General features: G+C 37.5%; 1 protein-coding gene across 2 annotated transcripts in view; it reads right to left on the bottom strand.

The window, feature by feature from the left end:
- MAPK12 (mitogen-activated protein kinase 12) overlaps positions 1–18,714 on the bottom strand; it is a 71,048-nt gene that overhangs the window by 11,832 nt on the left and 40,502 nt on the right. For both annotated transcript variants that reach the window (XM_074942368.1, XM_074942367.1), the window contains 4 exons: positions 10,577–10,606; positions 10,099–10,146; positions 4,233–4,347; positions 1,807–1,878 (listed from right to left, as the gene is read on the bottom strand). In XM_074942368.1, coding sequence (XP_074798469.1) covers positions 1,807–1,878; positions 4,233–4,347; positions 10,099–10,146; positions 10,577–10,606 — 265 coding nt within the window. The remainder of the gene's footprint in view (positions 1–1,806; positions 1,879–4,232; positions 4,348–10,098; positions 10,147–10,576; positions 10,607–18,714) is intronic.

Genomic DNA, 18,714 nt, shown 5'->3' with positions numbered 1-18,714 from the left:
CTACAGCTGGTTGAAATTTTTTGAAAATTTGAAATTTTGACAAATATTCCATGAAATGTTTTTGTAGCTTTTTTAAAGTCTTTCCCCCCCTTGCTTCATTCCAAACCCTGAGATTTCCTGAGACAACCTGGGTGGAATAAGGCGAGTAGTCCCTGATCTTATGTCTCCTAAGGAAGTATAGCTTAGTCAGTACCGGCATTATCTTTTCCAGGGATTCCAGATTTCCAGGGGCTGATGCCATAGAAAGCAGTTCTTGTCAGGCGTTGCACCTCTTTGCCTATTGTTATTGCAGAGCTCCAAATACATGAAGATCACACATTCAAATGCCTGTAGAGTCAGAGGGAGATGATGGATGAAGCTAAAAAGCTTTTACAAATGATGTTAAAAAAATTATTTGGTATCAAATTTGCAACAGAATTTATTTATGGAACTAAAACAAAAGAACTCAAAATTATATTTCTTGCTTTGCTGAAAAGGACTGGAACAAGATTGTGTTCTCCTTGCAACTGCTAACACAGGTTCACAGATTTTAAGGTCAGAGGGGACCATTATGATTAACTAGTCTGACTTCCTGCATACCATAGACTGTAGAACTTCACCCAATACATTCTGCAATATTCATCTCCTAAGATTATTAAAATACTGGTTTTCCCACTCCTGAATTTCTGGTGCAGCTTGAAATTGTGACTCACTTGTTTCCTTGTGCATGCATAAACATTACATAAGTATCCTCAAGGCCAGCACAGCTTCAGAAATAATACTGGGTTAGTTAACTGCTGCCCTTAGGCCAGCAGGAAAAGATATTTTTGTATTTCGTTGTTAACAAAGGACACATACTTGAATCTAATTAATTTAAAAAATTGTGGTAAAAATAGTTTCAGGTACTGCAGCAGCCCTAGTCCCGTTGTCTCATTTTTGTGGTTTTGCAATCCCCATTCTTCTATTTTGAAGTGTTTTTCTCACATAATAAGGGAAGAATAGGACACAAACAAGCAAAACAGAAACATACTGAAGCCCCAAAATCTTATGCTTAACTTTAAGCATGTGTGGTAACTGCTGGCAGAACCAGGGCCTTAATGAATACATATCCAAGGGAAAGAGTGAAACTGGTTATACACAAGCCCTCTAAAACAAAACAAACAGAAAAAAATTAGACAATTTCCCCCTCTAATTCCTGGTGAGCGATATTAATTTTCAGAGTTACTTGTAACAATAGTACATCAAAAATGTCTAGACTGAAGTGGGATTTTTAATTTTTTTTAAGTTGATTTAAGTTTTAAGTTCTCAGCAATGAATGATACAACTCTATTTCAAATATGGAGAACCTTCCTAACCAGATCCTAACAATTCTGGATAAAATCTTGAGAAGTGTGGGCACCCAACTCGAGGTACATATCTAAACTGTGCTCTGTATGTACCTGTACGGTTGGGTGTTCACACAGCACCAGGTTTGTGTGTGCACACTCCTGAACTGGGGTGCCTGCTATTGAAGATTTTGCCCTTTTTTTGTGCATAGAACCTTCCACCTGAGGATCTGAGAGTGCTTTGTAACATTAATGATTCAATGCTCATATTTCTCTAGTGAAGTAGCTCAGTAATAATAGTTCTAATTTACAGATGGGTAAACTAAGGCACAAACATCCAGTAATTTGCCCAAGGTTTAAAGACAGGTGAAATTTGGTGAGGGCGAGAATTAACTGACCATTGTTTTAAATCTATATCCATTATGAAACCAACTTATTGTGACACACAAATACCGACACACTTTTCATATCTTACTGCCAGGAATTCATCATGAAAGGATACGATCATTTCCTTTGAACAGTGGCCTCCCTGTTATCATTTCTGCCATAATACAGCCCACTGACCAGATGTCAACTGAAATAAAAAAAAAAATCAGTAACATTAAATTGCCGAATTATATTTTTGAATCCCCTCACAAATGTATGGTTAAAATACAGTTTCAGTTTATTACACTTTTTTAAAGAAGCATATTAATATAGTTGATCCTTTATACAGAAAATAAATGTCTACCAAAAGCAAGTTGCAATAAGGTAACTGGTGTTCGTGACCAGGATACAGGGAGAGGGTAGCTTGTCAATATTAAGCTGATGCATATAGGAAGTAATTCTTCCAGTCATTTAGGAAGGGACTACAGCTACCTTCATGCTTCTTTAGTACCCCTTCTTTGCTGAATGGTTTGCCCTTCCAGTTGGAGTTAGGGTACAGTCTGCAACATCCTGCAGAAGGATTACAGCATGTAGAAAGAGTAGAGCTCGCTACCATCTACGTCCAAACCCAGATTGACCTTTTTCTCTGTCTACACTGGAGTTTAATTTCTGAAGACTGACAATAACAAAGGATTACCCAAATTTTTTAACTGCAGGGAACTTGCTCTTAATTACGTTACTGTTTTACATTTTCACTAGGGCTGTCAAGCGATTAAAAAAATTAATCGCGATTAATCACGCTGTTAAACAATAATAGAATACCGTTTATTTAAATATTTTGGATGTTTTCTACATTTTCAAATATATTGATTTCAATTACAACACAGAATACAAAGTGTACAGTGCTCACTTTATATTTATTTTTTATTACAAATATTTGCACTGTGAAAAACAAAATAAATAGTATTTTTCAATTCACCTAATACAAGTACTGTGGTGCAATCTCTTTATCATGAAAGTTGAACTTACAAATGTAGAATTATGTACAAAAAACCTGCATTCAAAAATAAAACAATGTAAAACTTTAGAGCCTACAAGTCCAATCAGTCCTACTTCTTGTTCAGCCAATCACTCAGACAAACAAGTTTGTTTACATTTGCAGAAGATAATGCTGCCTGCTTCTTGTTTCCAATGTCACCTGAAAGTGAGAACAGGCATTCACATGATACTGTTGTAGCCGACATCACAAAATATTTACATGCCAGATGCGCTAAAGATTCATATGTCCCTTGATGCTTCAACCACCATTCCAGAGGACATGCGTCCATGCTGATGAGGAGTTCTGCTCGATAACGAGCCAAAGCAGTGTGGACTGACGCATGTTCATTTTCATCATCTGAGACAGATGCCACCAGAAGAAGACTGATTTTCTTTTTGGTGGTTCAGGTGCTGTATTTCCACACCAGAATATTGCTCTTTTAAGACTTCTGAAAGCGTGCTCCATACCTCATCCCGGTCAGATTTTGGAAGGCACTTCAGATTCTTAAATCTTGGGTCAAATGCTATAGCTATTTTTAGAAATTTCACATTGGTATCTTGATTACATTTTGTCAAAGTTGCAGTGAAAGTGTTCTTAAAACTAACAACATGTGCTGGGTCATCATCAGAGCCTGCTATAACATGAAATATATGGCCGAATGTGGGTAAAACAGAGCAGGAGACATACAATTCTCCCCTAAGGAGTTCAGTCACAAATTTAATTAATGCATTATTTTTTTAACAAGCGTCATCAGCATGGAAGCATGTCCTCTGGAACGATGGCCGAAGCATGAAGAGGCACATGAATCTTTAGCACATCTGGCACATAAATATCTTGTGATGCCAGCTACAAGAGTGCCATGCAAACGCTGTTCTCACTTTCAGATGACATTGTAATTAAGAAGTGGTCAGCATTATCTCCCTTAAATGTAAACAAACTTGTTTCTCTTCACAATTGGCTGAACAGGAAGTAGGACTGAGTGGACTTGTAGGCTCTAAAGTTTTACATTGTTTTGTTTTTGCGTGCAGTTATGTAACAAAACTCCCTACATTTGTAAGTTGCACTTTCATGATAAAGAGATTGCACTATAGTACTTGTATGAGGTGAATTGAAAAATACTATTTCTTTTGTTTATCATTTTTACAGTGCAAATATTTGTAATAAAAATAATATCAAGTGAGCACTGTACACTTTGTATTCTGTGTTGTAATTGAAATCGATATATTTGAAAATATAGAAAAACATCCAAAAATATTTAATAAATTTCAATTGGTATTCTATTGTTTAACAGTGCGATTAATTGTGATTAATTTTTTTAATCGTGATTAATTTTTGAGTTAATCATGTGAGTTAACTGTGATTAATCGACACCCCTAATTTTCACATATTCTCACCACCATTTTTCATTTCCCCCTGAGAAACAAAGATATGGTTATATATTACTTAATTCAGTTCATACGTGGGAGCTGCTAAGATTGTTCAGAGAGAGGATGTTGATCCTAGCACCCACACATACACATTACCTGTTTGAGTATAATGCATCCAATTAAGTATGACCTCCGGGGCTCTGTACCATCTAGTAACCACATAGCCTGTCATTTCACTGTCTGTATGCCTTGCCAGCCCAAAATCCAGAATCTATATTAGAAGAATAAAATGAATGCAGAGACATTCCAACTGGAGACAATAGGAAAAAGTGAACATTTCACATTATTGCTGCATTGTAAAATTTAGACAGAAATAGTATACACGTTATGTTTCAGAATGCTTCTCTCCCATTTATGATACTTTAACAAAAATGAAGATGCTGAACTTTGTAACTATACTGAAGGAAACAGTAAATTCTTTAATTAATTTTATTAAAATATTGGTCAAATATTTCATTCTACTAACAAAACTCCCTGTCCAAGGAATCACTATCAAATCTTTCCAGGGTTATAAGGAAGCTATCCATCTTAGGTACTTATATGGCCCCATTCTTGTCGCAGCTGAGTGCCACACAATCTTTAATGTATTCATCCTAATAGCACCCCTATAAGGTAGGGAAGTACTATTATCTCCATTTTACAGATAGAGAACAGAGGCAGAGAGAAACTTGTCCAAGGTCACAGATGAAGTCTGAGGCAAGCCAGGGCAGGGAATTGAACCTAAGTCTCCTGAGACTCAGACTACTGCTTTAACCAACCTTCCTCTCTCTTCCTCTTCTGAAGGGCCTTTTAAGGAGTTCAAGGCCCACAGGTGATCCATTCAGAATTATAAAGTTATATATGATTAAACTTACTTATTCATAAAACTATTATTGCAGTCTCTTGGACATTTATCTATACAGCTAGCCATTTCCAGTGGCAGCCACTTGAAAATACAAGTATAAGCCTGGATCAGCTTCTACAAAATGGTCCAAATTAGAGGATTAGCAGTAGAGACCAGCTAAAGCAGGAGGCCAACGGTGAAAATGAATTCTTGAAATAACAGGCTCATATTCAGCAGTGAGAAATTCCTAACCAGAAAAGTGAGCCTCTTGGATGAGCTGAATTAACAGATTTATGACAAAAAATGTACCCACCTACTGGCTTGTTGAAAAATAGAACTGAATGGACCATCTATGGCAGGGAAGATTTAAAAAAAATAATAATACATGCTTGAATATGTAGATCTACTAATTAAATAACTGCAAAAATTTCCATGCTTACCAGACTGCATGGATACCTTGTGGGCAGAGATTTATAGTACAAACACTCAATGACACTGCCACAGGACACAGTATTTGTAACATGCTGACTATAATTCAACCATTTAAAATACTTCACTATTCAATTAAAATAGTATCATCACTCTCCTGGCACTAATGAAAAAGGAAAGTTATATGATGTTGTTATTCATGGATGCAGGATATAAAATGTAAATATTATGGCTTTATTCTCACTGCATCACTTTAACATAATTTCCATATCATATCAGGGTCAGAAGGGACCTCCGGAGGTCATCTAGTGCAACCCTGTGCTCAAAGCAGGACCAATCCCCAATTTTTGCCCCAGATCCCAAAATGACCCCCTCGAAAATTGAACTCGCAACCCTGGGTTTAGCAGGCCAATGCTCAAACCACTGAGCTATCCCTCCCCCTTATCAGCTGAGGTGTCAACTGCATTTAAAACAGAAATGGGATGCAAAGTGGAACAAGAGATCTGCTATGTTTACCAATAATTTCCACCTTGCTCAATGGCACTTAATCCCTATTTTGTATTACATCACCGATAAACTTTCTCATTTAAATACTGGACACAAGGCAAATAAATATTTTCAGAAACAGGATAGCAAGATATACTTTTAAATGAAGCATCCAGACATCCTATATGTGTTCTCCACTAGGTCTTCAGAAGACACCAAAGAAATGCAACACTTTGATGCTTTTCTATGGTCTGTATCATTTACATAAAATTTATTATTATTTATACAGTTTTTTTGATTTGCCAGACTAAGATCTGTGGATTCACTGAGAGCTAGAAACAGTTGCAATATATTGCAAATCCTGGTTTATTTATTTAGTATAGGTAGCTAACAATTACAATAATAGTTAGTACATATGTTATGCATAGGGTTGGGCAAAATTTTTCACTTTTTTTTGAGGGGTAGGCAAAAAATGCAGATACAGCAACACAGAAATATTTCACAAATTTGTGTCAGTTTTGCCAAATTGTTCTGGTAAGGAAAAAAAGCTTAACCCCCCCCCAAAAAACATTTTGTTTTGACATTTTTAAGTGGAATGTTTCATTTTTTCACTCTGAAACAACCTTTGTTTCAGAATTTTTGATAATTTTATTAAAATGTTTAAAAAAAATTAAAATGGTCAAAATCTAAAAAAAAAGCATTTTGCTTAACCTGAAATATCCCCCTCCTACTTTTAAATTCACTGAAAAAATTAAAAAATTGGTTTTGGTTCATACCAAAATGGAATTAAAAAAAAATGTTTTGGAATTGTCAGCAAACAAAAAAATCCGTTATTTACCCCGCTGTAGTCATGCAACCATTTTAGAATTTTCATTTTGTTTTTACAAAGTAAACGTTTATTCATTCTTATGAACAAATTTCTAATTATAAATGTTAAGATCATCACAGTTAAGGCTGCACTACAATTTCCATATCAAGTCACTGTTTTCATACATTCTTGACCTAAACATTTAACCTTTTGGGGTGGAATTTACCATGCTGGAAAGTGATTTTGTGAACAAATTTGGGCAAAATCCCTTTAGCCACTTTAAAATTAAGAATAGGGTGGTGGAAAACACATTTCTCCCCACTGCAAAAATAAAATAAATAAATAAAACTCCAGCTTCCCACCTTAATAACAAAACACAATTGAACTTTGACACTTCAAAGATAGCCTATAAACAGAGCTTAATGTCCAGTATGCATTTTGTTAAAAGTGTAGGTAAAAAAAATTAGTTTGATGACTGAAAATGCATGACCGAGCATGTGCTTTAGAAAGTTATGCTAAGGTCTTAGCTGTGGATTTAAAGATCGATGTGTTGCACAGTTAAGAGAACAGCTATACTCCGTAGGCCCATTAGCTGTGGAGAAAGAGGCTTTCAAAGTGTGCTCATAAAAGCAGTGGAGTTTATTAGTTCTGTATGTTAGTGAACAGTGAACTTGTGCACCTTGCAAGCTCTGCAAAATGTTTCACTCCCAGGGAAGGTGACAGAGGTTGTTAGTTTTTCAACCTGCAGGTATTGTGGTGATGAGATTACAGCCTGACTGGAACCACATTTCCCCAATTCTGTACAGAGGCATTATAACTCCACTCAAGTCAATGGAGTTACACTGGTATAAATGAGACAAGAATCAGGCCCTTTGCCTGCATTTCTTACACAGACTATTCTACCTTTTATAGATTGCTGCCTGTTGTTTACTGGTAATAGCTGTCTTTTCACAATTGATGCCTGTTAATTACCAGCCTTGCATATTTCTTTTCCTGTTTTTATAAAATAAACTTCAGAAATTACTGCAACATTAGGGTCTGCAAAGTTAAGTACTTGAAAGTCAGGAAATGTCTTTATGTGATCTCAATTTATCTTATTGTGTATCTAAGGTTATAGTATCCCTTTAACAAGGGGAATCTGTAAGTGGCTGGATCCACCAGGTTAAATCTGCTTTATTAGCAGACTTAAGGCTCCAGAGAATTGGAGTGAGTCTATATTACAATGAGAGCTGGGTAGGAAATGGTTTTCCCATCCTGCACACATTTTCAGTATTTAAAAATCTTTTCCATTTCACATTGGGAGAAAACTGTGACCTTTTGAATGTTTTGTTTTGTAACAAAATGACAACCACCCACCCACGAATAGCCAGTATCCCTGTGGTTAGGGCATTCACCTGGGATGTGGGAGACCTAGGTTCAAGCTCCTACTCTAAATCTCTCCTAGAGTTTCTTTGCCCTAATCACTGGGCTATTTGCTATTTTAGGATGGGTCTCTCTGTCTCTCTCTCGCTTTGAGCAGAAATTCTGTCCTGGACGTAAAAAACCTGCCCGATACAAGTTTTGTCTAACCTGACCCTTTCACATGAAAAGTTTTGATTTTGCTGAATTGGCATTTTCCAACCAAAAATGTTTTGTCAACAGATCCCCAACCAACTCTAATTACAGTGACTTGGTGCAGGTACTGAGCGTTGAAGTTGTGCACTAAAACTTAAGTTTTCAGTGTTGCAAACTCTTCCAATTTTATCGTGAATCTCATGCTGCTGGATGTTTTTCTTAAGTCCCAGTCCTGGAGTCATGCAACTAGGGGAGAATTTTAACTTTTTATTTATTAATTTATTTTAGAAGGACAGGGAGAAAAGATAGAACACATGACCCATGTGTAACCAATAGGCTCAAAAACCGAGAGAGACAGAGAGAAAACAAATAAAACTCCAAAACCCCAAATTTATTATTGTTTAAAATTAAAATTTTAAGCCAATTTCATCCTTTTTTGAAGCCTGACTTATGATTTTTGAATGCTTGGTGTTGACAATACTGCTTTTGTATTTCCTGATATTTGAATGATTGACTCTACACAGTTTTTGAGTTGAATCACTTACTAGCCTTTTATGAGGGTGATGTTTATAACTTTCAGGGGGTAGCCGTGTTAGTCTGTATCCACACAAACAATAAGGAGTCTGGTGGCACCTTAAAGACTAACAGATTTATTTGGGCATAAGCTTGGCAATCCTTCCAGTAAGATAGCTCACACAGAAACAAGTTCCACAAAATAAATAAGACTTTCCAAACCTTGGGGAGAGAATACCTTTTAATTCATTAGAAAGACAAGGTAGGTGAGGTAATATCTTTTATTTGACCAACTTTCACTGGTGAGAGAGACAAGCTTTTGAGCTCTGCAGAGCTCTTCTTCAGGTCTGGGAAAGGTACTAAGAGTGTCACAGCTAAATACTAAATAAAAACAGATAGTTTAGCATAAGTAGTTAACACATATTCTAAGGGACCATTCCAGGTGAAGTGGCAGCTGGGAGCAGTCTGAATCTACTGACCTCATATAAGGGATATAACCAGAAGTCTTATAATAAGCTGATGGAGACATGTATAAATCACATTTAATAAAGATTTCTTATTTGCTTTCCATAACAAACTCTTCACTACAATTAAGCATATACATATTGTGGGGTCTGGGCTAGTTTGCATAATTATTTCTGGAGAATAAATATTATGCTCTAACACACTGATGGATTGGAAGATTCCCAAGACAGAGAAGAAGCAGAGTGATAAAATCCGATTCAGTATTTCAGTTTAATGATCTAGAGAGAAGCTTGCAGATGGCAACGCCTACTTGCACAACAGTTCAGCAGGAATCTGCTTAGGGCAGACTCATATGCAGGGACAATGGAACATAAGAAACAGCTCATACCTCTTTCCATGTAAAAATGTCTTAGAAGCAGAAGCGCTGACTTCCTAATTTCCCTGGGGGTGCCTGACTCCTCCTCTTGGAGGTCAATCATCCAATAAGCTGCTTGCAATCACTCAGAGTTGTGTAGATACACCCAATGAGATGATTAGGCTTTTGAAGTTCAGTTTTCCCCCTCAATAATATAGGTTCCATTATTTTAGTATGGATTGAAGTCAGACATATGGGACAACAGTATTCAGAACCACTCTTCTTTTGGAAGATTGGTACCACATTTGGTTCTTCCTCCTGCTAATGTCCTGGAACCACATTTGGTCCTCCCTCACCTCAATTTCCTGGTATTTCCACATTTCTCCATGACTCTTCAAAAGTCATAGGGTAAAATCCTAGCCCAACTGAAGTCAATAGGAGTTCTGTCATTGACTTGGTTTCACTCATGTTCTCCTATGCAGTGTGTTTGTAACAAATTCAACTGCATACTTCAGGAAGCGTTTCCTACCTTCAATTCACAGTCTTCATTTACTGCTAAATTTCCAGGCTTTAGATCCTGTAAATATATCAAGTTTGAGATGGACTTTTACAACAAACAGAAAAATACACTTTTTAAATAAAAACACTTGCGTTACATGAAAGATAGAGCAATTTCTTGCAATAGCCTCAAAAAACCTTATTGAATGTTATGACCTTACTTCTAAGCTGCCTTTTCATGCAAATTTTTGTATAGTCTAAAACCCAATTTTCCCTCAAAAAAAAAAAAAAAAATTTTTTTGATGGAAAATTTTCTACCAGTTCCAGTTAGTCATTGGCTGTTCTGAAACCCTCTCTGTGCGGACCATATCAATTAAAAAACATCCAACCAAAATGAATCAAGTCAAGAATGATGTGAGAACTATATCTATGGACATAAGTGCGCACAAACATGATCTACAGAATCTGAATAAAAAAACACAAGTATTTTTAATACTGTTTTCACTTACCCTGTGAATTATGCCTGATGAATGGATATACTGTGAAAACAAAAAGATCTGTTAATTGACACTTGCTGGACTCTAAATAAATTATTATTTCAGTTCTGCTGAAAACGTGGCCTTATGTGGTGCTAAAGTGATCTGAAATTAATAATACACCTTTTAGAAAATGAGTCAATCAAATGTGTTGTCATATAAAAAAATTGAAATATCATTAGATACCAAGTAGAAAAGTGAAGAGAGATCACAATGTTAGAGGCAGGTGATAGTCAGGTTTATGCACCTTTACATCAAATATTCAAAGAAAAAAGTAAAAGTGTACTCATTTTATGATACAATTGCAACCCATTCACCCTACGGATTTCCTGCCAGAGAGATTAGAGAATGATTTTAGAGAAGGTCAGACTGGACTCCTAAAACTAAATTTAAGGTTATAAGATTATTTTTGCTTTCTAAAGAAAGTCTCAAGTATAAAGCTGCTGCTTTTTTCAACCTATAATCATTATTCCTGTAGCGCTATTTGAACATTGATATTGAATCAAGTCACCATTTTTCCTCACTTTTAATTTCCTCACAAATCATTTTTGTGACCAGAAACTTTCTGGCATTGTTAGAAAAATAAAATTATCCTGAAATTGGGTAGTGAAATATATGGATTAAAATAAAACCGACTGTTTACTTACTGTAAATTCCTGAGCTAGCTACAACAGAAATCTAAACTGCACAATCACAGATTAAGTTCAGATGCCTCTAATAAAGCCCAGATAGAGGAAAGCATGTGCTGTACGACTGCAGTCATCGGATTTAAGCACAGGTTTAACTTTAGGAAAGCAGATGCTCAGCTTTAAATATGTGCTTTAGCACCCATCCTGAATAGATATCCTTTCCTGAATAAAGGCCTGAATGCAAACAAACCTGAAAGGAATCTTAAAACACATTTTACTTTGTTGGAATATTTTCATCATCTTTCCAGGGCTCTGTGTGAGGGCGCTCAAGTTTTCAAAATACACATAACTCAACCTAATGGATGTCCAAGGACTAGAGTTTTGGAGAAACTGATGTTTACACCACACTAAGCAGCACTGGCTATGTTCTGATAGGGACACGCCAATGTGTACATTCCAGTTACTAGGACCTTCTGCAGTTCCGTAGACAGTTTGGTAAATAAGGGAGATAATATTGTTGTTACATTACTATTATGTCTAGTAACTTTGGTTCCTCAAAGGGGCAACAAGAAAGATGCAAAAGCCAGACTGAGATGTATGTAATGTTTGCTTTTTTGGTATTAATAGCATTTTGAATTAGACCAGTTGTGACAGTCCACTTGGAATAGTGTGCTATATGCTATTGTGCTGCATCTTTGCAATATGTCATACCATGACGACAGACTCTCTAAGCTCACTATATTACCATTTGGGAGTTAAATGAAAATCTCTGTGTGTTTGGATTTGTAGTCTCAGTTTAAATGCTCAGGAGCATGGCGGTTTTACTCAAAAAGGGACTTTTCTTGATTTGTAAACCACTTCAACCTCTAAACAAAACAACCAGAAGGCAAATAACCACCTTCATCCTCACACTGTATAAGAAGAATGGTTCTGCCTGGTTCCATCTCTGACTCTCCCAGCTGGGTTAATGGTTCCAACAGTCCACAAAATCTCCATAGAGAGCAGAGTAGTTACTGATGAATATTCTACTGGTATGAATTGTAAACAGAAAATTCCATTTTGTGCAGAAATTCTCCAACAGACTTATAATGGGTGGGTGTGACGGGTTGGATCACAGAAACCCCCTGGGAGCCGCCACCTGATGTGCCAGGACTACTACTGCTCCTGTTTTCCTGCCCTGCCAGCTTAGGACTCTAGCACCCTGCCTGGTTTGAGCCAGACCCGCTAGCCTGTTGCAAACCCAGACCCAGGTGGTTATAATGGGTGTGTTAGTAGCAGTTATGTCCATATGCAAAGTGCTTTTCGAACACTAAACAACCAATCAGGGATGGATCAGGATTGGAACCTAAGTGGCAGGATGGGACAGTAAGGCTCACCAATAGCTTGGTGTACTAGGAGTGCAGAGGAGCTCCGAACTTGGTATAGAGCTCAGGCAAATGAGCTCCTTGCCTTCTGGGCAGCCGTCCACAAATCCTGCCTCTATCCACCCCAAAAAGGAACCATGAAGTCAAGCCATAAACCCTACAGTTGCAAGAAGAAAGGGGAGTCACAAATGGGTGTTAGGGCTGCCAACCCTCCAGGGTTGTCCTGGAGTCCCCAGGAATTAAATATTAATCTTAAATTAACGATTATGTCATGTGATGAAACCTCCAGGAATAGGTTCAATCAAAATTGGCAACCCTAACTGGTGTCCTAGCCATCTTCCTCAGCAGACATATTGTGTATTTTAGTTTTAGATCTCTGTTTACAGGAAACAGACCAGCAGAGGAACTAGTATTTCAAGGTGTACGCTGCTTAAAATCTGGAATAATATGACAAGGATGAAATGCCTGCCATGCATATATTAGTTTTGTGATCTTCTTTCCCTTTGTTGTATCAATGGATACATCAGATCATTTAAGGATCTAGCGATTAAGATTATATAGTTAGCTACTATTATTACATTTAGTGCAAGGGGAAACAAACCTTTACAGACAAAAATGTAGCGTTTTTTTCTTTTCCATGTATGAAATCTAAGCATCAGTACTGGAATCTAGTGACCTGTACCCATACTTGAAGATCAGGCCCAGTGTAGTACAGCAAGAACACAAGCTTCCCATGCAGCTAGACATACAATTTTAGAGCAATGCTGTTCAGAGTCCATTTTATCTCTGCCATTACAAAGACTAAATAACTCCTCATCCCACCACATTACGCAGAGGTTCCCTCTCTCTCACCTGACACAATTTGTTTTGAAAGCCAGCCTGTTCTTGAACTGCTTACAGTAGTGAGTTTACAAGCCCCATCTTTGCCTTCTTAGTACTGCTTTCATATTCGGACATATCTGTCTGCCCTTGGCTTTATGTTCTCCTAGACCACCCCTTAGATAATGCGATTATAAGGTAGTTTCTTGTTTTGACATAATATGAGCAGAGGGTGCAAGAGGAATCATAACAAGAAGTGCCACAATAAATGAGTAGGCTTGGAAGAGGGACCACATATACTGGACATTTTCAGCTGGAGGATCAGTTCCATTTGTGAATTGCCTAAAGACCAGACAGTTCTAGCACCTCACTAGGGAATGAAAAACAACCTCCCATACTCCCTTCCAAAGAACTGACTACTGTAGAGAGAAGTGGGGAAAGATGTTGGTGCCATGGAATACAGCCTGGAGCACTACTTCTGCCACTGACTGGAGAAGACTGGCAACTATGAAGTACTATTGATTTCGTGGATGGAAGGATGAAGTATATCAGGATGAGAGAAGCCTGCTTAAGCAAGAGGAAGTCCTGTCACTTGGGTACAGAGTCCTGAGAGTTTTCCTATGGAAAGTGTTTGTTAGAAGTCAGACTCCCAGCAAAGAATGGTAACAAACAAACAAGGAAAGGCTAGACATCTCCTGCCTAGGGACTTCTGCACAAGAACGCAGGATCTAGAAACAGGAATTTTAAAAGAATTTCAGCCTCAGGAGTTTTAGTAAAAATGGGCCTCAGCCACCTTCAGGGAAGAGAATAGTTTCCCTTAAACATCCTACTTTCGCTCATAGTCTCTCCCTCACCATACCTGGGAATGAGTGTTAGAAATGCAAAGGAGGAAAAAACAACTCATGTAACACGCTGGATATAATTTACATGTTTACTAAACACTCTTCTTAATAGAGAGATGGTGAGACCAAATTATTTAGCATTTCATTTCTGATACCAGGTTTCTTTCATAAATGTTTGTTTCTTTGTAAATCAAGATATTTGAATCTACACTGCAGTGTACTCCAATACTGAGGAAACTGCTTAGTTCAGAATATTTTCACTTTGATGGAGTCTCTCTCTAAAATGGGATTTTGCACTCTCCTATTATGGATTTTTACCCATTCTCTCCTAAAATTATCGATTAGCAGAGATATTTAGACCATAGCAGTCATTTCCCTCACAACATTGTCACCATTTCATCTTAACAACTGGTCTTGTTTCTCTGATTAGGGTGAACAAATTGATTTGTAGTACAGGAACCTTGGGAATAGCTAAAAGGCAAATTTTGGTACCCTATGCAAATTCAGTTCAGTAAGTTACTGCACCCTGTTGGTAAACTCTTGATCATCAGACACCTGATAATAAGTGTTCTTGGCTGCACATAAAATATGAGGGCAGAGTAAGGAGCCTCATCCAAATGTGAATCTTCTCACTGACTTCAACAGTTTTCGGATCAACTCCTTTGAGAATTTTAGAGTATAATCAATACAGGGAGATATGGCAAAGGAGTTTGCAAAGTGAAGTCCTGCAAATATTTTTTAGCGGAAAAAAGGGAATGACTGAATTTAGTGCTCATGAAAACAAGAGTCTAGCACTAAGTTGAGTCTAAAGTAACAAGGGCTGGTGCTGTGGGAGCGTCACTCAGACAAAGAGCACGGCAATGTCCCTGCTTTTAGATCAGTTCCTTAGAGACTTTCCCAGCTAAACACAAGTGTCAGAGGGGTAGCCGTGTTAGTCTGTATCCACAAAAACAATGAATAGTCCGGTGGCACCTTAAAGACTAACCAATTTATTTGGGCATAAGCTTTCATGGGTAAAAAACCCACTTCTTCAGATGCTTATGCCCAAATAAATTGGTTAGTCTTTAAGGTGCCACCGGACTCCTCATTGTTTCTTTAAGCTAGACACAGTGCTTGCTCAGAGTGAATTATCACAAGGAGAAAGATCCAAAGTATAATGACATGGATCACAAGTGAATTATTGTTGAATGTCTGACTCACAATATGAAAGGACTAAAACATCAAAAAATAATGGATGAATAAAGCTGTACGTTTCTGCTGATAATGCTGTGGTGATTAGAGATACATTCTTCCATATGACCAGATGGAAAGCAGTTTTGCAAATAGTCAAGAGAATCATTTCTATTGAAAGATACAGTAAGATTAGGGTATCGAGCTATACTGGCTTACTAGGATTATCTCAGCATCCCTGCAAGATTCGCTGGAACTGGAATGCCCCAGTTTCTCCAAACCCTGGGATGCCAGGTCACCTAAGGAGTTTCCTCCCATTTCCTCTTTACCCAATGTGCTGCTTTGAGTGCTTCATAAATCAGCTCTTCACACCTGCTTTCCCAGCTTCCTATGAATGTAGCACATCTGATTAGCAGAGACAGAGAGACATCCTTTGGGGCTCACAAAGCCTTCTCCTGTGGGTGCTCTATGATTGTAGGGGCCTAAATATGTCAGGGCTAATCTATGTATTTTTTTTTACAGTAGGTTTCTAGCCCTTTTCCTTAGGAAGATATTCTAAAAAGATAAACCAAGCCCTCTAGTTGGAAATTCAGAATTGTTTTTTCCCCCTGAAGATCCCATCTACCCCACTACTGTCAACTCAGGCTGGTCTTTTAAGGTTCATGAAACCCTTGAGCACAAACCCTTCTACTTGGAGCCAGGGATAAATGAATAAATGGGGGAGCAGGATTTATGCGGGACAAGATAAAAATATATACACTAAATCTGGAGATAGGAGAAAACAATACAGACACAAAGGGGTAAATGTACAAAGTAGTGGAGTGAGGTCAGAGGGGAGGGGAAAACAGCACTCCTAGGCACCCATCACCATAGTATCCAGGCACAGTGTGTCCTGTTCTTTTGGTTTCAAATGTTTGAAAGGTCTAGTGTAAATCAAGAAGAAAAGCTGGTTAGAATCTGATCAGGCATGATACGCCTGTCTCATTTAGGGCTTGATTCTGCAGTTTACAAAACACAGGGGGTCCACTCCACCCATCTTAACTTCAGTGAAATTCTGCATAGTGCAAGGCTCTTCTTGTGTGTCATAAATTGCAGGATCCAGGCCTTAAAGACCAAACATTCACAGAGAAAGGAGTCGCCAAAAATATACATCTAATTCAAAATTCTGCTATTCCATGGCCTTGTCGGAGTTTGTCTCTCAAGGTGAAGGGAATTCAATTCTACAGAAATTGCTGTCACTGTGTGAAAGACAGGTTTCAGTCAAGACACTTTCAGCAATCAAATCTCAACTGTATGCTAAAATTGTTGTTGGTGTGTTAATAAGCGTCTTTTATAAGAAAGCTCTCTCCTTTTGGATGCACAGCTTTCAATAGAAGGAAACAACAAAAAATAAACCTTTATGATAAACAACATACTTAAAAACCAAAACAACATGCACTGTAATTTAAAAGTTAGAGTCAATGTTTTCATTTGCATTCCTAATCTAGAAAGAGAAGGATTCTAATCTTTCATTTATAGGATCCATTCAGAAACATGGAGGTTCAAAAATATTTTTCTGGGTTTTTTTTTTTTTTTTTATCATTCATGGTTCAGAAATAGAATGTTAATAATCATTGTCTAGTTTGTGATAATATGACAGAAAATATCATATTGCCTCTATATAAATCCATGGTATGCCCACATCTTGAATAGTATGTGCAGATGTGGTCACTCCATCTCAAAAAAAGATATACTGGGATTGGAAAAGGTTCAGAAAAGGGCAACAAAAATTATTAGGGGTAGGGAACGACTGCCAACATTTCAGCTTGGAAAAGAGACAACTATGGGGGGATATGGTAGAGGTCTATAAAATCATGACTGGTGTGAAGAAAGTAAATAAGGAAGTGTTATTTACTCCTCATAACACAAGACCTCGGGGTCACACAATTAAATTAATTGGTAGCAGGTTTAAAACAAACAAAAGGAAGTATTTTTTCACACAACACACAGTGAACCTGTGGAACTCTTTGCCAGAGGATGTTGTGAAGGTCAAGACTATAAAAGGGTTCAAAAAGAACTAGATATCTTCATGGAGGATAGATCCATCAACGGCTATTAGCCAGGATGGGCGAGGATGGTGTCCTTAGCCTCTGTTTGCCAGAAACTGGGAATGGGTGACAGGGGATGGATACTTGTTCATTCCCTTTGGGGCACCTGGCATTGGTCACTGTTGGAACACAGGATACTGGGCTAGATGGACCTTTGGTCTTACCCAGTATGGCTGTTCTTATGAAAGCCAAGTGAAACAAAACAGAGAATAATGAAGATGGAAATCTGTTTATTTAGCTGAAATGAGGGAAAGACAAACATACACATTGTATAGCAGTTTAGTATACGAGACTGGATACTTCAGAGGTGATCCACAATCATTTATAAACAGTATCATTATTAAAAGACAGTACATATGAGAAGAATATTTCTGATAGCAGAAGGCTCTATAATCTGTCAGACAAAGGTATAACAAGATCCAATGACTGGAAGCTGAAGTTAGATAAATTCAGGCTAGAAACAAGATGGAATTTTTTAAACAGTGAGAATAATTAACCATTGGAACAACTTAGTGATGTGGAGATTTCTTCAACACTTGAGGTCTTTAAATCAAAATTAGATGTCTTTTAAAAAATATGCTTTAGCTCAAAGATAAGATATGGGCTTAATGTAGGAAACAGTGAAATTCTATAGCCTGCATTATGCAGGAGGTCAGACTAGATTATCACAATGGTCCTTTCTTGCCTTAAAATTTTTGAATATGTCCATTATCAAATAAAAATATCAAACTCTGAGTAGTATCAAACTGTGCTCCCAAAAATCATTGAAAAGTGATGCTGTTTCAATGGATACTTTTCCAGCATCTTTCATCCCCCATCATTTACAATTTTTTAGTACAGACGGTTGACTTCTCTTGGGCGGTGGAGGGATGAGAGAGGTTTTGAAGAAGTTCTAGCTTCTCTCAGCCACATTACACATTAATTTGTCACTAAAAATCCAGAGTGTGCGTTAGCATGTTTTTTCTCTACACCAAGCCACTCCACCGTCTCATGCTAGTAGAATTCAGAGATCCCTCAGATCTATTGGGAAAGGCTACATAAAATGTTAGGAGATGGAAGTATATTTTAGAATTTCACAGGTAATGTTAGAACCCTGATTAGTCAAGGTAATTAAGCCTGTGAGCAATCCCATTGACTTTAGTAGGATGAGTCATGTGCTTAAAGCGAGGCATGTAATTAGTGCCTTGCTGAACTGGGGCC

The sequence above is a fragment of the Natator depressus genome, chromosome 1 (assembly GCF_965152275.1).
Source record: "Natator depressus isolate rNatDep1 chromosome 1, rNatDep2.hap1, whole genome shotgun sequence".
NCBI classification, from domain to species: domain Eukaryota; kingdom Metazoa; phylum Chordata; order Testudines; family Cheloniidae; genus Natator; species Natator depressus.
Note: the sequence above shows the minus strand (reverse complement) of the source record. Positions and strands in the feature narration are given on the sequence as shown.